Source organism: Epinephelus lanceolatus, chromosome 19 (genome assembly GCF_041903045.1).
Source record: "Epinephelus lanceolatus isolate andai-2023 chromosome 19, ASM4190304v1, whole genome shotgun sequence".
In the NCBI taxonomy this organism is placed as follows: Eukaryota; Metazoa; Chordata; class Actinopteri; order Perciformes; family Serranidae; genus Epinephelus; species Epinephelus lanceolatus.
The window spans coordinates 6,931,384-6,950,188 of record NC_135752.1 but is presented as its reverse complement, the minus strand read 5'-3'; the positions used below and the strand labels follow the sequence as shown (position 1 = coordinate 6,950,188).

The window sequence follows — 18,805 nt, the reverse complement described above, 5'->3', positions numbered from 1 at the left end:
TTTTGTCATCCTGGCTTGTTTTCAAGCAATAAGTGGTAGAGCTGGACCAGAGTATTCAACTATTTGGATATTAGTTCGTTGGGTACGTAGGTATTTGGTTTCCAATTTTGGAATTTGGATATTATTTTTTTCAAATCTTAAATTTGTTGGAACCAGTATGCTGTATCTGTGCTTCTGTTTTACATTGCTTTGTCGTTGTCTCAGATTTGAAGCTTATTATGATGAGCATTCGTTGTTTCCCATAGAATTAGATTTTGTTTGTGGTGGTAGCTGACAAGAGCCAGGGGTCTGATCCTGGACAGATCAGCAAATATTCTGTTGCTGTCGTTGGACGCAGCACTGAAGGACCATTTTCAGATGCTGCAGTCCTCCCAGGAGAGTGTCAGCTCAGCGTCTACCATTTAACATGAGCTAACCCAACAGCAGTGGCTAACAACAGCAGCCTGAAAATCCATGATGTTGTGTAGCTGACTGCCAACAACCTTTGCACAGTCCAATAGTAAACAGTGCTGAAGAGGGTACTGCTTTTAAAAATCATCAACTCGACGCTAGACTTGACACACTAAGTCAAGTCAAACCAGTTTATGTGCATGGAAAAGGGCTATGGTGGATCTTTGGTTCAGCACTCCCTTGGGTCATCTCTTAGTGTTTGACCTTATTTGTCCCCCGTTGTAATTCACCATGATGGCTGACAACATAAAAGTGAATCCAGCTCAGACTTCCAAGAATCCCTTTGAACTTGAGGACAAACACCTCTGATGTGAGGCCCACATGACTGTGATGACACAACACTGCAAGTCTGCTATCAGCACCAAAGTACCTAAGATGGATATCTTCCAGCTTCTTCAGCATGTATACATAGATAGACGGACAAATGAATGGACAGATACTTTATTTATACTCATATCACAGCAGCAGTTCATGAATGAACCACAAAAAAACAAAAAATAGTACAAAAACAAAAGTCAAATAAAAGTACTAAAATCAAAGTAAAAAAGTATTCCCTGTTAATCACATTTACGTCCACAGGTGCAAGTGTGCAAATTTCCATAAACCTTCTCCTGTCAGACATATCTTTACATTTTGCAGTGCAACTTAATTATAATACACTCGTGAAGCTCTTCACCCAGAGCAGCACAAGATGTTTAAACAAACAAGTTTTCAATTTAATGACAACATACTGTACGTAAGGCAATTGCGCTTCAAACACAAACCTGCCATTCAGCAGGAGATCATCTGTCAGTACCTTCCATATAGTTAAAAATCTGTAACTCAACAGATTAAACACCTCTACAGATATTGTTTAGGTCAAGTTTAAGAATAAAAAACTACTAGGTCAGGGTTAGAATACCTATTGATGGTTAGGGGACGAGTCGTAATTCATGTACGTAAACAAAAGTACATGCTTAGGTTTTGGAAAAAATAATAGGGTTTGACACTGCAATCATACGGGAAGTGAACACTGGCCTCCTGGGTGAAAGTCAATGGTTGTTGGACCAATCCACCACCCCTCCCGCCCCCTTAACTTATGCTGTTGTCCCGCTGCGTTCCCCCTTGACGCCACTAGGTGCCGTTACACAATAACAGCAACCAGCCACATCTCATGCCCACGTTCTCGGTGTCTGATGCCGTAAGTCAGTACCCAAGCACTGGCATTCAACGAGTGAGACTGGGTTGCATAAACAGCCTTGACAAATGGTTCCTTATAAATGTTAAGATCTATGCGTCAGAAGTGCCATTTCCCATGATGCATTTTTATGGTAGTAAAAAAAACATCTGGTTGGTCTTTGATTGGGATTTGCAGGGAAAAACAAGATCTCTGCACAGACATTGAGACATATCACTGGGAATTTTATGTATTTTAAAGGGTCTGAAAACATATTTTCTCAATCAGCTTCTTCCTATGGGTGATTGTTCTACAAGAATGGGGAATTTTGGTTAGTTTTGGTTATTTCACTCTGAAGTTTTCTCTGTTTGTTGAGGTGTATATACCTGCCACATAAAAAGAGGCAGAAAATTGTCTGATGATGTTAATTTTAAGTTACATTACGTGTGTAGGTTAGGAATTTGGCATAAACAGCATTACTAATCTTGAGACCTATTTTCTTGTATACAGAATTGGAGCAGAGATCAGAAATGCCATAATGATCTAACTGCAAATAAAGAATCTCCAACAATGCCAGTGTTGTCTTCAGTACACTGAATATTAGGTTAACAGAAGAACATTTACTCAATTATATTAGGTTACTTAAGGATAAGCATACAGTACAGGCCAAAAGTTTGGACACACCTTCTCATTCAATGCGTTTTCTTTATTTTCATGACTATTTACATTGTAGATTCTCACTGAAGGCATCAAAACTATGAATGAACACATGTGGAGTTATGTAAGGTGAAATAACTGAAAACATGTTTTATATTCTAGTTTCTTCAAAATAGCCACCCTTTGCTCTGATTACTGCTTTGCACACTCTTGGCATTCTCTCGATGAGCTTCAAGAGGTAGTCACCTGAAATGGTTTCCACTTCACAGGTGTGCCTTATCAGGGTTAATTAGTGGAATTTCTTGCTTTATCAATGGGGTTGGGACCATCAGTTGTGTTGTGCAGAAGTCAGGTTAATACACAGCCGACAGCCCTATTGGACAACTGTTAAAATTCATATTATGGCAAGAACCAATCAGCTAACTAAAGAAAAACGAGTGGCCATCATTACTTTAAGAAATGAAGGTCAGTCAGTCCGGAAAATTGCAAAAACTTTAAATGTGTCCCCAAGTGGAGTCGCAAAAACCATCAAGCGCTACAACGAAACTGGCACACATGAGGACCGGCCCAGGAAAGGAAGACCAAGAGTCACCTCTGCTTCTGAGGATAAGTTCATCCGAGTCACCAGCCTCAGAAATGGCAAGTTAACAGCAGCTCAGATCAGAGACCAGATGAATGCCACACAGAGTTCTAGCAGCAGACCCATCTCTAGAACAACTGTTAAGAGGAGACTGCGCAAATCAGGTCTTCATGGTCAAATAGCTGCTAGGAAACCACTGCTAAGGAGAGGCAACAAGCAGAAGAGATTTGTTTGGGCCAAGAAACACAAGGAATGGACATTAGACCAGTGGAAATCTGTGCTTTGGTCTGATGAGTCCAAATTTGAGATCTTTGGTTCCAACCGCCGTGTCTTTGTGAGACGCAGAAAAGGTGAACGGATGGATTCCACATGCCTGGTTCCCACTGTGAAGCATGGAGGAGGAGGTGTGATGGTGTGGGGGTGTTTTGCTGGTGACACTGTTGGGGATTTATTCAAATTTGAAGGCACACTGAACCAGCATGGCTACCACAGCATCCTGCAGCGACATGCCATCCCATCCGGTTTGCGTTTAGTTGGACGATCATTTAAGACTGTTGGAAAACCATTTCAGGTGACTACCTCTTGAAGCTCATCGAGAGAATGCCAAGAGTGTGCAAAGCAGTAATCAGAGCAAAGGGTGGCTATTTTGAAGAAACTAGAATATAAAACATGTTTTCAGTTATTTCACCTTTTTTTGTTAAGTACATAACTCCACATGTGTTCATTCATAGTTTTGATGCCTTCAGTGAGAATCTACAATGTAAATAGTCATGAAAATAAAGAAAACGCATTGAATGAGAAGGTGTGTCCAAACTTTTGGCCTGTACTGTAGATTTGGGCCTTTTGAGAAAATAATCCAGGCCGGAGCTCCAGAAGCCAACCCCCCCCACTCTGTTGTTTGCTAATGTTGTCAGTTTTATCAATCAAGCTTGATCTGTCATATAAAGATTTGTAATGTGCTTGTGCATTACTGAGTGTTATACAGTAACACAGTCTGCGGTGAAACCTGTAAGACTAGGAGATATCGCATGTTCTCGCAAGCATACTTGAATGACTTGCTCCCATGTTACCGGGGTGTTCATTAAAAATATAGCTCTGGCTGAGTTGCATTAAGCCTCCAGTATAATCTTTTTACAGCTCTATTCACACAGACCTGATGAAGCAAATTAACTAAGTTAAACTCCCAATAAAAAACAATTAAGAATGTGTGTTTTTCTCTGAAATTTCACAGATTCATTCCTTTAAAATGACCTGATGTTTTATACCACAATATATACAAAACAGGTTGACAAAATAACATGAACAGTACACAAAAAGGAACTTAAATCACTGCCAAATATGATCTGCGTCATATCAGGTTACATGCCAGTTACCAGTCTAGTCTGTCACAGTGAGTGTATTGTACTTTATGTTTTGCATATCACCATGTTTGCACCGATGCTCAGAAATGCGCCGCATATTTTATTATCATATTGCTCTATTGAAACAACAAAGATGCTTGTTACTCAGAATTAGGCTTTTCCTTGAAGAGTCGCACCTGAAAGCTCTTGATGACGTTAGCGGTTGGTTGGTGGCTGGTTGAGACTAGATGTGGGTTGAAGTGTGTCCACCTCTAAGCCTAATTACGATGTGTGCTTGAGTCACCAGCTTGTGTCTATACATCACTGCTTTAGTCACACAGCGGCTTCTGAGTGACTGAGTAGAGTGTGCATAGCATGTGCCTCTTGTAGAATTAACTGAAATCCCCCCTCCTCCCTCTGTCTTTATCTCGCCTCTATCTTTTGTTGATGCCTCACAGATATTTGTCTTCAGCTGGAAGGAGACCTTAAAGGAATACTCCCAAAATGTTTATATGAGTTACTCACCCCGTGTTACCTTAAATTCATCAAGAAAACAGTTTTTCTCACATGCCTGTGGTGAACGAAGACTCCAAAAGCAAAGAAAATTCTTGATGAATTTAAGTTATAGGGATCCACATGTAACAACAGCAAAACTATATCAAAACATCAGTTTACAAACTCTCACACAATCTGTGCAGTGTCCAGCACTTCCCAAACAGACAGTCCTTTCCCACAAGGAACTGAGAGGATCTTGCTGAACATGGGGTTTGCTGGTCTGCCTTGTCAGTTAGTTCCTTGTTGTTACCGTGTGACTTTGGTGTTTTACAGGTTAGTTTGGATTCAACAAATTCATGCAATAACACAAATGTCGACAAGTCGAGGCAGCAGTAGACCAGCAGCTTCCATGTTTAGTGAGCAAAAATGAAAAAGGTTTTTGTCAATGGAGTCTGGCTTTGAAGAGAGCATAGATAAGTTTCACTTTCAGGTTTCCTTATGGGAAAGAGCCGTCTGTTTGGGAAGTACTGAGCATATGACTGGATAAATGAGACTTGGATTATACAGCATGAGTTATGTGAGAGTTTCTAAACAGATGTTTTGATATGGTTTTGCTGTTGTTAAATGTGGTCCCCTTGACTTCAATTCTTCAAGAGTTTTCTCAGTTTTTGGATTCTTTGCTCTCCGTAGAGTAGGCTTGTTGAAAGTCGGGCCAAAAGTGGCCCATAGACCAATTAGAAACAGCCCGCAGCTTGCCTGTCAAAATATGCTACATGTGGCCTGCCACACAATATTGGGTAATCAAGCAATTTTATTTTGTATTATTTCCATTCCATTTTCATAAACAGATGGTAAACAAGTTAAAGAATAGTTACCTTGCAGCAGACATTTCCTGCTTGGTAGCAGACATTGCCATATAGAAAAATGTGAGTCAACAGTGAGGGCCGCCGCTTTCAGGATCGGTGGAAAGTTTACTATTTTTTCAGTGAAAGATGAAACAGCTGCATTTGTCTCATTTGTATGTGATTTTTTTTTTTTTTTATAATAACCCATATGTTGTGAAAAGCAGCTGGCCTCTCGGTATTTTCACATAACTAATTTGGCCCCCATTCAAAAAGATGCATATGAGAAAAACAAAGTTTTCTCCAGGAATTCAGCATAACACAGTGTGAGTAACTGATAAACAAATGGTCACTTGTGAGGTGAAGTATTCCTTTAGTCTCTCACATCCCCCTGTGGGTTATGAGTGTATGTTTATGAACATGTTGGCGACAAAAGGCACCTATTCTAACTAAGACTTTTGAATTTAAAAAAAATGAGTCACCAGCACAGACTCTGCTCAAAAATATACCTGATGGATAATTTCTGGGCATGACACACAAAGCTAAAGTGGCTTCCACCATGATACAGTCTGGTATGGTACACCAATGATTCATTGTGTGTCTGAAGTGTGGTGTAAGCATGTGGACGCATATACTCAAAGCATGCACATGTAGCTGAGTTGCTTATTCACACTAGAATGACGCATGGGGTTAAGAGGCCTGCTGAAGCCGCCCAGACAGGCTGCGAACACACACATATATACAGCTCAGTGTGTGATGCTCCTGCAGTAGGATTATGCAAGTAAACCTGTGAGTTCAATCTGCGGCTGGCTGCTAATACTTTCTAAAGAGGTTTGCAGTGGACAACTCCATTCTGGGCGGCTAATACTGCATGTAAATAACCATGTCTACAGCACAGTAGAGGCGATCACAAAACTTGTAGTAAAGAATCCAGATATTTGTTGTTTTTGGAGGCTGTCGCTGTTTGGCAAGGAAATACCCATCTTATTGCTGTATGGATCCCTAAAAAGTGAAAGAGGAACATAAGAGAGAAGACTAAAGGTGGGATAGACAGGTTGTGCAAGAAAAAGAGAAATATGCCAAAATGCTCCTGGACATGAATGGTAAAATGGTAAGAAGTGTTCACAGCTTTTCTGTTTTTGCTTTATTTGATTACTGTGTTTGGTTTGTGACAGTGACTCACATGTTGTCTCATCTGTTGCCTGCAGGTTTCAGCTACAGAAGAATGTGTCGGACCTATGAGACTGACTCAAGAGCCCATTCAGGTAAGAAACAGATTCTTAATGTTTGGACTCATGTTACTTTTGTAGTGTTTGAGGGACTCGATGTTGAAATGCAAGAGGCTGATTAGAAATTAAGAGTTTGTGTCATATTTTTTGTTATCTGTGCAGTCAGTTAGATAACGTTTGATAACTGCATATGACCAGGTGGAGTTTCTTCAACACCTTTTCGTGAATGTACAGCTGCAACTAATGGTTATTTTCATTATCAGTTAATCTGCAGATTATTTTTATGATTAATCCATTAATCATTACAGTCTATGAAATACCCCCCAAAAAATAAATGCCCATCAAAACTTTACAGAGCCAAAGGGAACACCTTCAGATATCTTTGTTTTGATCCACCAAAAGTAAAAAAAAACAACAACAACAACAACAACAAAACAAATATTAATTTTGCATTGATTTATGACAAAGACAAGCAGCAAATAATCTCATTTGAGAAGCTGGAGTCTGAGTTTATTTGTTAGCTTTCAAGCAAAAATAGTGGAAACAATTAATTTATTATCAAAACAGTTGCTGATTGTTTTTCTGTCAGGCAATCAATTGATGAATTGTTTTCGCTCTACATGGATGATAATTATGATTTTAGTGATTTTCCTAGTTTTTGCCAAATTATGTAATTTTTCAACAAAATATTCTTATGTTACTATATGCTTTGTTCTCATCAGTCAAATAAAAATCTAACACTTAATACACAGCTATATGAATAGGAAAAATGTACAAATGCAGCTGTCCCACTCTCCAGTGTAGGAGCAAATGTAGGAGCAAGCAGTTGTTTGTAAAGTTTTTGTTTACATACACTTTGGCATTTAAACTAGGGAGTATTCGACAATAAGACTGTTTGTATTCTTGCACTATTTTCATGGAGATTTTCTGCTAATATGATCCTTCTCCTGGGAAAACCAGTTACATCAACTTCCTAGTGGTAACGGGACTTGAAGTATGTTAGAAACAGTGTTGGGCTTGTGACTCTAAAAATGTAATATATTACTCATAGTTACTCTTTGCAAAAGAAAGAATATTAATTTACTTATTTCTCCCTGCCAACAGTAATTCGTTACACTTACTACCAGCTAATACTACATTACACTTTACTACTACTTATATTACTTTTCTGTTACACCCCATAAAACTGGCAATTGCAAATCCCCCCAAAATTCACATGTGTGCCTCTGTTTAAATTTCAGGGTAATTGCAGGAAAGTTTAGCCAAGACTAGACAGTGTGCGAATGTTGATTTGTTTTTTTTTTTCCACCTGGGGGTCTTCACTTGCTTGTGACTGTTATGTTTTTTTGAGGCTCTGCCTCAAAGACGGAGAGTCACTCATGGACTAAAATTTCATCCACAATATATCCAGCCACAAGCTTTCAGTTCTTCTCTGTAGCCTGCAGCTGCCCATAAGTAAAATCTAGTTTTGGCTGTTCAGCCAGGGCTACATCCGCAGCCAAGGAGGGCTCACCTTTAGTGGGGTGTATTTCCTGGAGCTTCACGCTGTCATGCTGTTCATAGTAGGTGTTTAAGACCAGAAGACCAGAGGACGTGTTTTCACAGTGGAAAGAATTTTAGTACAACTACCTGCAGCAATAGTGTTCTTGTCGTCTTTCCACCTGCCATCTTTCACCTTCTATCTTGTTTTGCAGAAGAATGTTTACATAAGCTAATAATACAATCTTAAAGGATAGGTTCATAAATTTTCTGTCTTAAAACAAAAGTCAGGTGCCCATATAAACACTGCAGGAGGTTTTACTTGCTTGCTTGGATCCCTTCATAATGTGATTCTAATGTAGGTGATGGGGGGACAAAATCAGAAGGTTGCTAAGCTGCAGACTGCCACAGACCAGTGTTTGACAAAAACAAAACCAGGTGTTTTTTTCAGTGACAAATCGTGGCATATCCAGTTGTGACTGTGGCACCATAGCCAGGTATTTTAAGCCAAAACATGATTTTTACCTAACCATAACTAAGTGGTTTTTGAGCCCTTAACATAACCACACATTAACCACAGCATTGTTGAAATGAAAAGTTTCAACATACTGTATCCACTACATCACTGGTTGCCAACCTGGGGGTCATGACCCCCCCTAGAGGTCATCAAAGTACCACAAGGGGTGTAAGAAAACTTCTTTTTTTTAATATATAGGCCCATATATAATTAGGAAAACTCTATTAAACTGTTTATTTTAAAGTTTATTCAAGATATAAACTTCTCACAAAGTCTCACAGGACAAGGGCACAGTGAAGAAAAATAAAAAAAAACATGAAACAAATACGTAATACAGAGAATTGTACTTGTGGTCAAGGCTACTGTACAAGATGCTACCTGCTACTCAGTTATTAACCAATAAACGCACTCACACATTGGGAGGAATTTTGGGTCTAGTATCTTACCCAAGGATACTTTGACATGTTAACTAGAGGAGCTTGGGATCGAACTGCTGACCCTCCACTTAATTGGCAACCTGCTCTACCTCCCAAGCCACAGCCACCCTGTTACATAATAATGTAAAAATGCCACATATCTGTGGTTTCCAGGAACCCACGATGTCAACATTTATTGTGGCGACCGGCTTGACAAAATCCAGCCCTTCTTCTTGTGATGTATTTGAAAGTTTATGTGGAGCTAAATGAAGCTTCAAGAGGCTTTCCTCCAAGTCTTTCTAATACATTTCCTCCTGGAGAATTTCTCCTGTAGTTTGTGTTGATTTAAGACATAGCCTCTCAGTAAAAACTATGGATGGATTTGGATCTCTCCAACACTGGAATCTACAGTGTTCAACCATATTACAGTGTATGACCTATTTGCTGCATGGCTTTGAGGGGATATCCGATTTGTTGCCTGCAGACACCCTGTCCATACTCTGTGGTATCAGTCCTACTGGAATGTCATGTCCCCCCTCAAGAACTCTAGAATATTGCAAGGTTAGGCAGGGCTGGGTTAGGGATTGTCTGTGCTCATCCTCTGGTTAGGGATTAGGCCATGTGCTTGTCAGATTTATCCTTATGTAACAAAGAAACTAAGAGTTCTTGGAGGTCACCAGCTGGTTGAGATGCAGGTACCACAAAGCATTCCTCTGTTCTGCCAGTTCCTACCTCAGGAATCAGCTACTTTTATGAGGTGCTTTGATTTAATTTGCTCGTGTTTGAGCTGTGCCGGTTTGACCGATCTCCAAGGGTTTCTGAGTTTAGCTCAGTTCCTACTCCAGTGCAGTGATGTGAGAGGCCTGGCATGCCACTCATGTTCATGCTGAGCTACAGTATCCTGCTCTATCCCTTCGCTCCAGGAATCTGTTGTAGCATGCAGGCAGGTGGAGGAACCAGGGGTTTTATTAAAAAGCCTTCTCAGACCTTGTCTCATGCCCCATAAAATCCTTAAAGTGTGCTCCTAAAGTTGTACCTCCAGCCCTCTGCTGGATCCATGACCTAACCCACCCCTCTCCTGCTTCACTCCTTCCACTAGAACAGAGAGATGTAAAGAGAGAGATAAAATGCTCTGCAGGAGAGAGTTATATATAGTGAGTTTTCCTTGACATTTACTGGTGCTGCCTCACAGCCCTGGAGAGTTTCAAGCTCCCCAGATACCTCCTCCTTCAGCTTATCTAATGATTCATGTGTTTCGCTCATTACACAGATAAGTGAAGGTACAATAACACACATGTTGTATGTTGTTATATTTCACATATGCAGTGCCTGCAGTGTTGATCTCGTGGATAAATCCAAAAGTTTTGTCATTCTGCAACGTTAACCTTTTAGTACCCACCGTTTTTCCTGCAGGATAACACTATGTAGAAAATTTACATGGATATCAACATGTAGTCAGAGCTGAAGCTACTACAGTTAATCAGTTAACAAAGCAACAGAAAATGAATTGATGAAAACATATTTAAGTCACTGGCTCAAGTTTCTGATTTTCTTATGTCGTTTTCACACCAATGACCAGGGTTGGACTGGAGTCTTTTGTCAATTCAAACCAAGCTGTTTGCAAAGCAAAACTATATTAAAACATTTGTTTACAAATTCTGACATAATTCGTGCAGTATAATCTAAGTCTTATTTGTCTAACCATAGAGAATATGTTATATATGCATATGCATGTGCTATGAAGGAAGTACTTCTTGAACAGACAGCTTTTTCTGATGGGAACCAAACTGAAAGTGAATCTTATCAGTGCTCTCTTCAAAGCCAGACTCCACTGACAAAAACAGTAATTTTAGGTTGCTGAGCACAGGCACCTCTGGTCTACCACTGCCTCAATCAGTTAGTTTGTGTTATTGTGTGACTTTGGTGAATCTGAACTAATGAAACTTGATGAAAGAAAAATTTCAGTTCTTGTCCTTCTTGACTTAAGTGCTGCTTTCAACACCACTGCTCATAGCATCCTTCTAAAGCGGCTCCATACCCATCTGAATATTTCAGACACAGTTCTAACCTGGTTCAAGTCCTATCTGACTGGAAGAGATATTGGTGTCCCTGGGTGAGATGGTGTCTTTTAAAATTGAGGTCAGTTGCGGTGTCCCCCAGGGGTCCATGCTGGGACCCACTCTTTTTAATCTGTACATTTAGGCTTTGGGAAACATCATTAGAGAGCATGACACTGATTTCCATTCCTATGCTGACAATACTCAGCTGTATATCTCATTCTGTTTAGATGATACAAGCCTAATTAAAAACTGTCTTGTGTGCATTATTATTATTATTACAACTATTATTTTTTTTTTTTTTAGTATTATTATCTTTAGCAGCTTGACCCTTCGCTAAGTCCGGCATTCGGATGCCGACTGGCCAATCATAACGTAGCATTGGCCCACCTCAGACCAGCGTCCAACAACAACACAGTTGTACTCTCAACCTGGGTTGCAAAGCAGACACTTAACGCAAGTTCACCCTTTCAAACTAAAAATCAACACTGGTTTAACCCTGGTAGAACCCTCAGTGTGAAAGGGGTATTTGTCTTCTAAGGTACAAAACTGAGTATCTGTAGATTCGACTACAAGACTATAAGACTGTTGATTGAACAAAACAAATTGAGAAAATAATCAGTTGCTCAATCAGTAATAAAGAAAATCTGTTACTGAGGTAATTTTCTAAAAGAACATTGTGTCATACATACATACATAGAGCAAAATCCAATAAATCATTGAACACTTTATGTCCAATACAATTGCAAAGGTCTAACAATCCAACTGTGGGGTGGGTGTTGAAGGGTTAACAGCTTAAATTGTGCTTCATAGCCTGTACAGTATGATGCAGTACATGTATTGCAAAACCCACATGGGCTTTTATCAAATATTTTAGTCTGAATGTTCATTCTTAACCTTGACAAAATAATCTTAACTCAAGGCCCACTCACTAGTTTATTTGCACAATCATATAAAAAATACAATATACTGTATGTACATTAGAAAAAACAGTGCAGGAGAGGAAGGAAATCTGGAGGGCTCATTCAGAGTCCTTTCCTATTTAAACAAATAAAAAACTGACAATATTACTCACACCAGAAAGTCTGACTGGTACATCAGCTCAACAAGTTCTATTTGCACAGTGTTGATCACTTGCAGATAAACTGCATACAAACAGCAGGCACCATACGCACATAAACACAGCCCGGGAAGGAAAGCACCAATCAAATCAAGGTCAATGAGCTCATAGTTTGTAATTCATATATATTTAATCTAAAGTACCCTGAAGGTATGTGTTGCATAACAGCATACAAACCTAAATCCTGACACAGGATCTCAACAGCCTCCCTGATGTACTCACTGATAGTCTCAGACTCTGTTACACTCCCACACAGATAAAGTGCACAAAGCTAGTTAGCCCAATGACACCCCTCTGTGTTTGGGAATCTCCCAGTGTTGTATGGCATCTGGCCTGGGTGTGCAAACATGGCAGATTAACCTCTGAACTCTGAAAATGTGAGTCAGCTCACAGCAGCAGTCAGGGATCAGTCTCTGTGCCAACGTACTGTACAGTGTTTTCATACAAACCATGAAGCCAATAAGTGACTGTGTTGTTTGTGTAGCCAAATGCCTGTATACTGCTGCTCAAAACATTGGAATCAACTGTTACTGATATTTTTTTCTTCCTTTCAATAATGACTACTTTAACAGAACATTTGAAATTGTTTCCGACCCAAGAGAGGAAGAATTAGATTATTCAATCTTCCATTTAGTTGATGTCTCCACAGTACAGGGGAGAATACTGTCTATGACTGGATCCCAAACACCTTTACTCAAGTATTTCCAGTTTAAAGAAGCTTTAAGAAGAGCTGTGCTAAAGCACACATTGCCTGTTAATTGCAGGGTGTTATAGACATTTTTGTGCTCTTAACTTAAATTTAAATCTGCACACATTTTGATGCTCAGCTTCCAGTTCCTTTTACCAACAACTACTCATTTGTTCTATTATTGAACTGCTGCTCCGAAGGATCTTTGTCTCTTTCTGTCTTTTAAGTTGTCAGTTATTTGAACTATTGTACAGTATTTTGTTCTCCATGTACAAAACAAACCCTTTAAACAAAATAACATCTACAGTATTTTTAAAGAGGACTTTCTATAAACTAAAGGCATGAAAGACCATTTGAACAGAGATAATTCTCTCAGCCATCTGCCTGGACCCAATAAAACTTTTATGGCAGGAGAGTATTAACCTTTGAATTGCAGTGTACGTTGAAATGAAAATTATGTATTTACTTTAAAGATGCCTTTACCAGGTAATTGTGTAAACCGACATTCATTTGCATCCCATTAACAGTGAGTTATATTCAGTGGGAAGTGTGTGTCTGAGACAGACATGATGGTGGTGTGATGGAGTGCAGCCATGTATCTGAATATGTTTGACAGTGTGCACATCAGTTGAGGTATTAAAGGAATACGTCACCCCCCAAATGACCATTTGAATATATATCACTAACCCCCTGTTATATTTAATTTGTGAAGAAAACATTCTTTTTCTCTAATGCCTCTTCAGTGAATGAAGAATCCAAAAAAACAATGAATTGAAGACATAGAGGTCCATGTTTAACAACAGCAAAACTATATTAAAACATTTGTTTACAAATTCTGACATAATTCGTGCAGTATAATCTAAGTCTTATTTGTCTAACCATAGAGAATATGTTATATATGCATATGCATGTGCTATGAAGGAAGTACTTCTTGAACAGACAGCTCTTTCTGATGGGAACCAAACTGAAAGTGAACCTTATCAGTGCTCTCTTCAAAGCCAGACTCCACTGACAAAAACAGTAATTTTAGGTTGCTGAGCATAGGCACCTCTGGTCTACCACTGCCTCAATCAGTTAGTTAGTTTGTGTTATTGTGTGACTTTGGTGAATCTGAACTAATCCCCTTACAAAAACAAAATTACACAATAACACAAACAAATAAACTGATTGAGGCAGTGGAAGACCAGCAGCTCCCATGTTCAGCGAGGAAAAATTACTGTTTTTGTTAGTCTGGCTTTGAGGAGAGTACAGATTATGTTTTACTTTCTGTTCAGTTCCTTGTTGGAAATGTCTGTCTGTTTGGAAAGTACTAAGCTTATGACTGGATAAATGAGACCTGGATTATACTGCAGGAGTTGTGTGAACGGATGTTTTGATGTAGTTTTGCTGTTGTTTAATGTGAACCCCTACGACTTCAATTCATCAAGAATTTTCAAAATTTGGGGATTTTTTGCTCACCGGAGGCATGTTAGAAAAATAGTTTGCTTCATATATTAAGTGAAACTCAGGGTAAGTAATTTATATAAAAATGGTCACTTGGTGGATGAAGTGTACCTTTAAGACCAACAGCGCCTCCCACCATGCTCATCGCTGGTGACATATTTGGGTGGCAGGTCAGAGATCTGTGCAGCCGGCGTCGTCCCAGGACTGGGTGCTGTGTGTGTGGAATTTCACATGTTAGCACCATGGTTACACAAAGCAGTGCCATGGTTACACAAGCCAGAACAGGATCAAAGACTGTGGACTTTCACAAGCACTCACCAATACTAGCTCATTTTCTCCCTCTGTCCTCCTCTTCTTTTACATCTTCTTCTTCTACTGCTGTTCTCAGCTCAACATTTTATTTTCTGTCCGTCCTGTCTCCAGGTATTGAGCACCGCATAGAGAGATGTCACACTTTGAAATACCCCCTTCCTGTGTTTTTAAACCATACAGGAAGTGTGAGGAGTCTGCTTTTTTCACCCACTCACTCATTTTCTTTGCTCTCTCTCTCTCTCTCTCTCTCTCTCTCTGTGCTGCACCTCCATGCACTTACTGTGTCACTCTATCCTTTGTTGTCCTTAGAGGGAGTCAGGAGGTGATGCTGCTGCGAGGCAGAGCTGAGTACTGTTGGTTCTGGCTGCAGCCCAGCTGCCTGTGTGTGCGTGTGTGTGTGTGTGTGTGTGTGTGTGTGTGTGTGTGTGTGTGTGCATTACACTATACGTGTGTCTCTATACTGTATTTATCTCTTACAGTGTTGTGTTTCCTCACCACTGTACCAAAGGTGGCTGGTGTGTTTGTGGTCAAAACACAGTGTGGGATCAAAAACATAAATCCGCACTCTGCAGGCTTCATGACTGTTGCAGTGGTGGGGCCAGTATTCTGATCTATTACTGAAGTAAAAGCACTAATACTGCTGTGTAAAAAAACTCCTTTACAACTAGCATTCAAAATCTATTTAAAAGTAAAAGTACTCATTAAGCAGAATGGCCCAGTTAAAATATATATTATATTATTGAGGCATTCATGTGTTCAACACTTTCATGTTGCAGCTGGTAAAGATGGAGCTCATTTAAATAACCTTAAATACTGCTGGGTAGCTTAACATATAATAATAATATCATAATTAGTTCATTTTATATTTTGTATTAATAATCTGAATCTGCAAAGTAACTTGAGCTTTAAAAGTAAATGTAGTGCAGTAAAAGGTACAGCGTTAGCCTCTGAGATGTGGTGGAGTAGAAGTATAAAGTATCATAAAATTGAAATTCTCAAGTATAACTGACTCAAATTGTGCAGTAGGATACCTGAGCAGATATTCTTACAGTAGTTTCATTCCACCGCTGTTGTGTTGATGTGAAACACAGCTTTCAGTTGTGGTTATGTGCTGCTCAGTTTGTGCTGCGGGAATAACTCACTGGGAGGAGATGTTTACATTATGTGGTCTGTTTAACCCAGGTGTTTTAGTCTGTTCTTTTTTTAAATACCTCCTATTGAGGGTCGTGATGCGTGTTGGAGTCTATCCCAGCATGCAATGAGCAAAAGGCATAGAGGCATTCTGCACAGGTTGTCAGCCTATCACAGGAGGACAAAAAGCAGATGGATGAACATGCTCACATTTATGGGCAGGTCATTGTCTTCAAATGGCCTGAGCTGTGCCTGTCATGTGACTGTGGGAGGCAGTCCACGTATTCACAGAGAGAGGATGCAAACTGTGCTTGATTGTTATGTCACTGAGTGTTTTTTTTTCTTTGAATATATTTATTCATCTTGTGACGGGGGAGTCATCTATTTGCAGTGTTTGATATGAGCGTCCAGTAGATGATGGCGAGAGTCGACAAAAAAATGTTTTTATGCTATAAACATTATTGCTGTGGCTGCATATGCGTTTCAAAAAAAAAAAAAAAACCTGGCTCAAGAAAAGAAGACAAAATGCTAAGATTCATATCCAGAACTTTCTTGCTGTGTGACAACAAAACTGACGACTTAGCCAGTGTGATACTTCACAGCACTTATTTTTCTGTTTTTATTTTTCTTGAACATTATTTGTAGTTGTCAGTAAGTGGGTTTGTGACATGCTCTCCACATCAGTATCAACTTCAGTGTTATTTGTATTCATAGCCATATATTTAAACCTTAAATCTTACTGTATCAGCTCTTAATACTCATCATAAGTTACACAAAATAAAAAAAAATAGCTTTGGGTTTTTATTAATCTATCCAAGTATAATTAGTATAATTTAGTATAATTAAAAAAAAAAAAAATGGTGTCCCTAATGGCCGAAAATAGTTATCCTTCAAAAGGGAGGTGGGTATTATGAGGTTAAATATGTCTGAGCTGCTGTCACATCAGAGGGTTTTGGCAATCTGTTCACAATTGTGTGTTTTCTAGGTCTTGAAGAGGTTTGGCAGGTACATCAGTTATTGTATTATTCAGGCCCATAAATGTCAGTAACCCTGGTCGTACTGTAACCTCGGTGTCAGAAGTATATTTTACAGCTGTTTCTCTGTTGTCTGCTGCTTTGGAGAATGTCCTGTCTGAGTAGTAAATGTAGTGAGGACCTACTAACATAGATATCCTATAATTATCACTGTAGTAGCAGCACTATCTCACCCAGGCGTCCATTCCTTCCTTGTCTCCTCAGGTCCTACTGGTGTTCGCCAAGGAGGACAGCCAAAGCGATGCCTTCTGGTGGGCCTGTGACCGCGCTGGGTTCAGGTGTAACATCGCACGCACACCCGAGTCTGCCGTCGAGTGTTTCCTGGACAAGCACCATGAGATCATAGTCATTGACGGACGCCACTCGCGGTACTTTGAGCCTGAAGCTGTATGCCGGTAAGCCTTGCCTGTGTCTCTGGTGACAGTGTGGTTGTTTATTTAATCTTTGATGGACTGACATTTGCATGTCTCTTTCTAAAAATGTTGCTTAAAGGAATAGTTTGACTTTTTTTGGAAATATATTTGTTGACTTTCTCTCTGAGGGTTACGTGACAATACTGATACTACACTCATGTCTGTGCAGTATACATGAAGATACATACAGCTAGCTTAGCTTAGCTTAGCTTAGCACAAAGACAGAAAATGAGGAGAAACTGCCAGCCTGGCTCTGACCAGGAAATAGTCACACATAAGCCATAATAGACACATAAATTTAATGAAATTTAATGAAAAATGTCTGGTACAGGACATAAATCCACTCCACCAGACTCCACGCACAAAACAAAATCATACAATACAGTACCAAAATACACTTAAATCACATTAGTTCATAATCACAAATCAGCTCTATAATCATACAGAACAGCCTTTGTTGACCAGAATCTATCCAGCCTGTGTTTAAAAGAGTTAACTGAAGGAGCCCGCACCACATCCTCTGGGAGCTCATTTCAAGCCTTTACAGCATGAAGTATGAAAACGTTTTTTCTCTTTCCACTTTTTCTCTAGTGGGAATAAGCCTCCATTATATTTTTATTTTGTCGTGTGTTAGTCAGCAGTGTTGGTCTGTGGATTTTCTTACGTTTGGACAGAGCCAGGCTAGCTATTTCCCCCTGTTTCCAGCCTCCGTGGTAAGCTAGACTAATCAGCTGCTGGCTGCAGCTTCATACACAGTGTGGCAGTAATGAGTCCTAAAATGCAAAAATTAGTTAGCATTTCAACACTTCTGGTTCCTTTGTCCTGAAGTCAGTGGGTTTCTTGAATGGGTTTTTGGTTAGATGCCTGAAATAAGGTCTGAGGTTAACACAAGCAAGAAGTATTTATTTGTTCAGCAAGATAATCTTGCTGAACAAAAACATGTGAGTATTGTAAACTTTTGTTTTCTACAGAAATTATTTTCTGCAATAATCCAAAATCCAACAGAAAAATCCTATGGGCTTTTTGTTGTTCTCCCAAATCATCAAATATTGACGCTTGGTCGGTTGCCCTCGGCATCAGATACCGACACAAAGATTGAAAAATTCTGCATCGGGCAGGTGGGTCAAACAAACTCTGGACTTTTAACCAGGAGACCACTGTCTGTTTCCTGTGTGAAACCAAAAGTCAGTAGTTACTTTGATAGCAACGTAGTGTGCTAGTATGTGTAGCATGTTATGCTAGTGACATATGACAAGTGCCATTACAGATTACATTATTAACAAACATATTCATTTTAAGCCAAATCATAATGTTTTCCTCAAAACCTTGCCGCTTTTCAATTCAGTTCAATTCAATTCAATTCAATTCAATTCAATTCAATTCAATTCAATTTTATTTATAAAGCCCCGACCATGACAGTTGATAAGAAAAAACTCCCCAAAACCC

At 39.5% G+C, this 18,805-nt stretch overlaps 1 protein-coding gene across 2 annotated transcripts in view; it reads left to right on the top strand.

Moving 5' to 3' along the window:
- pde8b (phosphodiesterase 8B) overlaps positions 1-18,805 on the top strand; it is a 68,575-nt gene that overhangs the window by 13,679 nt on the left and 36,091 nt on the right. Inside the window, exons 1-3 of one of the 2 annotated variants that reach the window (XM_033647740.2) lie at positions 6,320-6,631; positions 6,729-6,785; positions 17,151-17,341. In XM_033647740.2, coding sequence (XP_033503631.1) covers positions 6,605-6,631; positions 6,729-6,785; positions 17,151-17,341 — 275 coding nt within the window. In that variant the 5' untranslated portion in view covers positions 6,320-6,604. Of the gene's footprint in view, positions 1-6,319; positions 6,632-6,728; positions 6,786-17,150; positions 17,342-18,805 lie in introns of those variants that run through there. The other variant, XM_033647738.2, reaches the window with a different exon arrangement.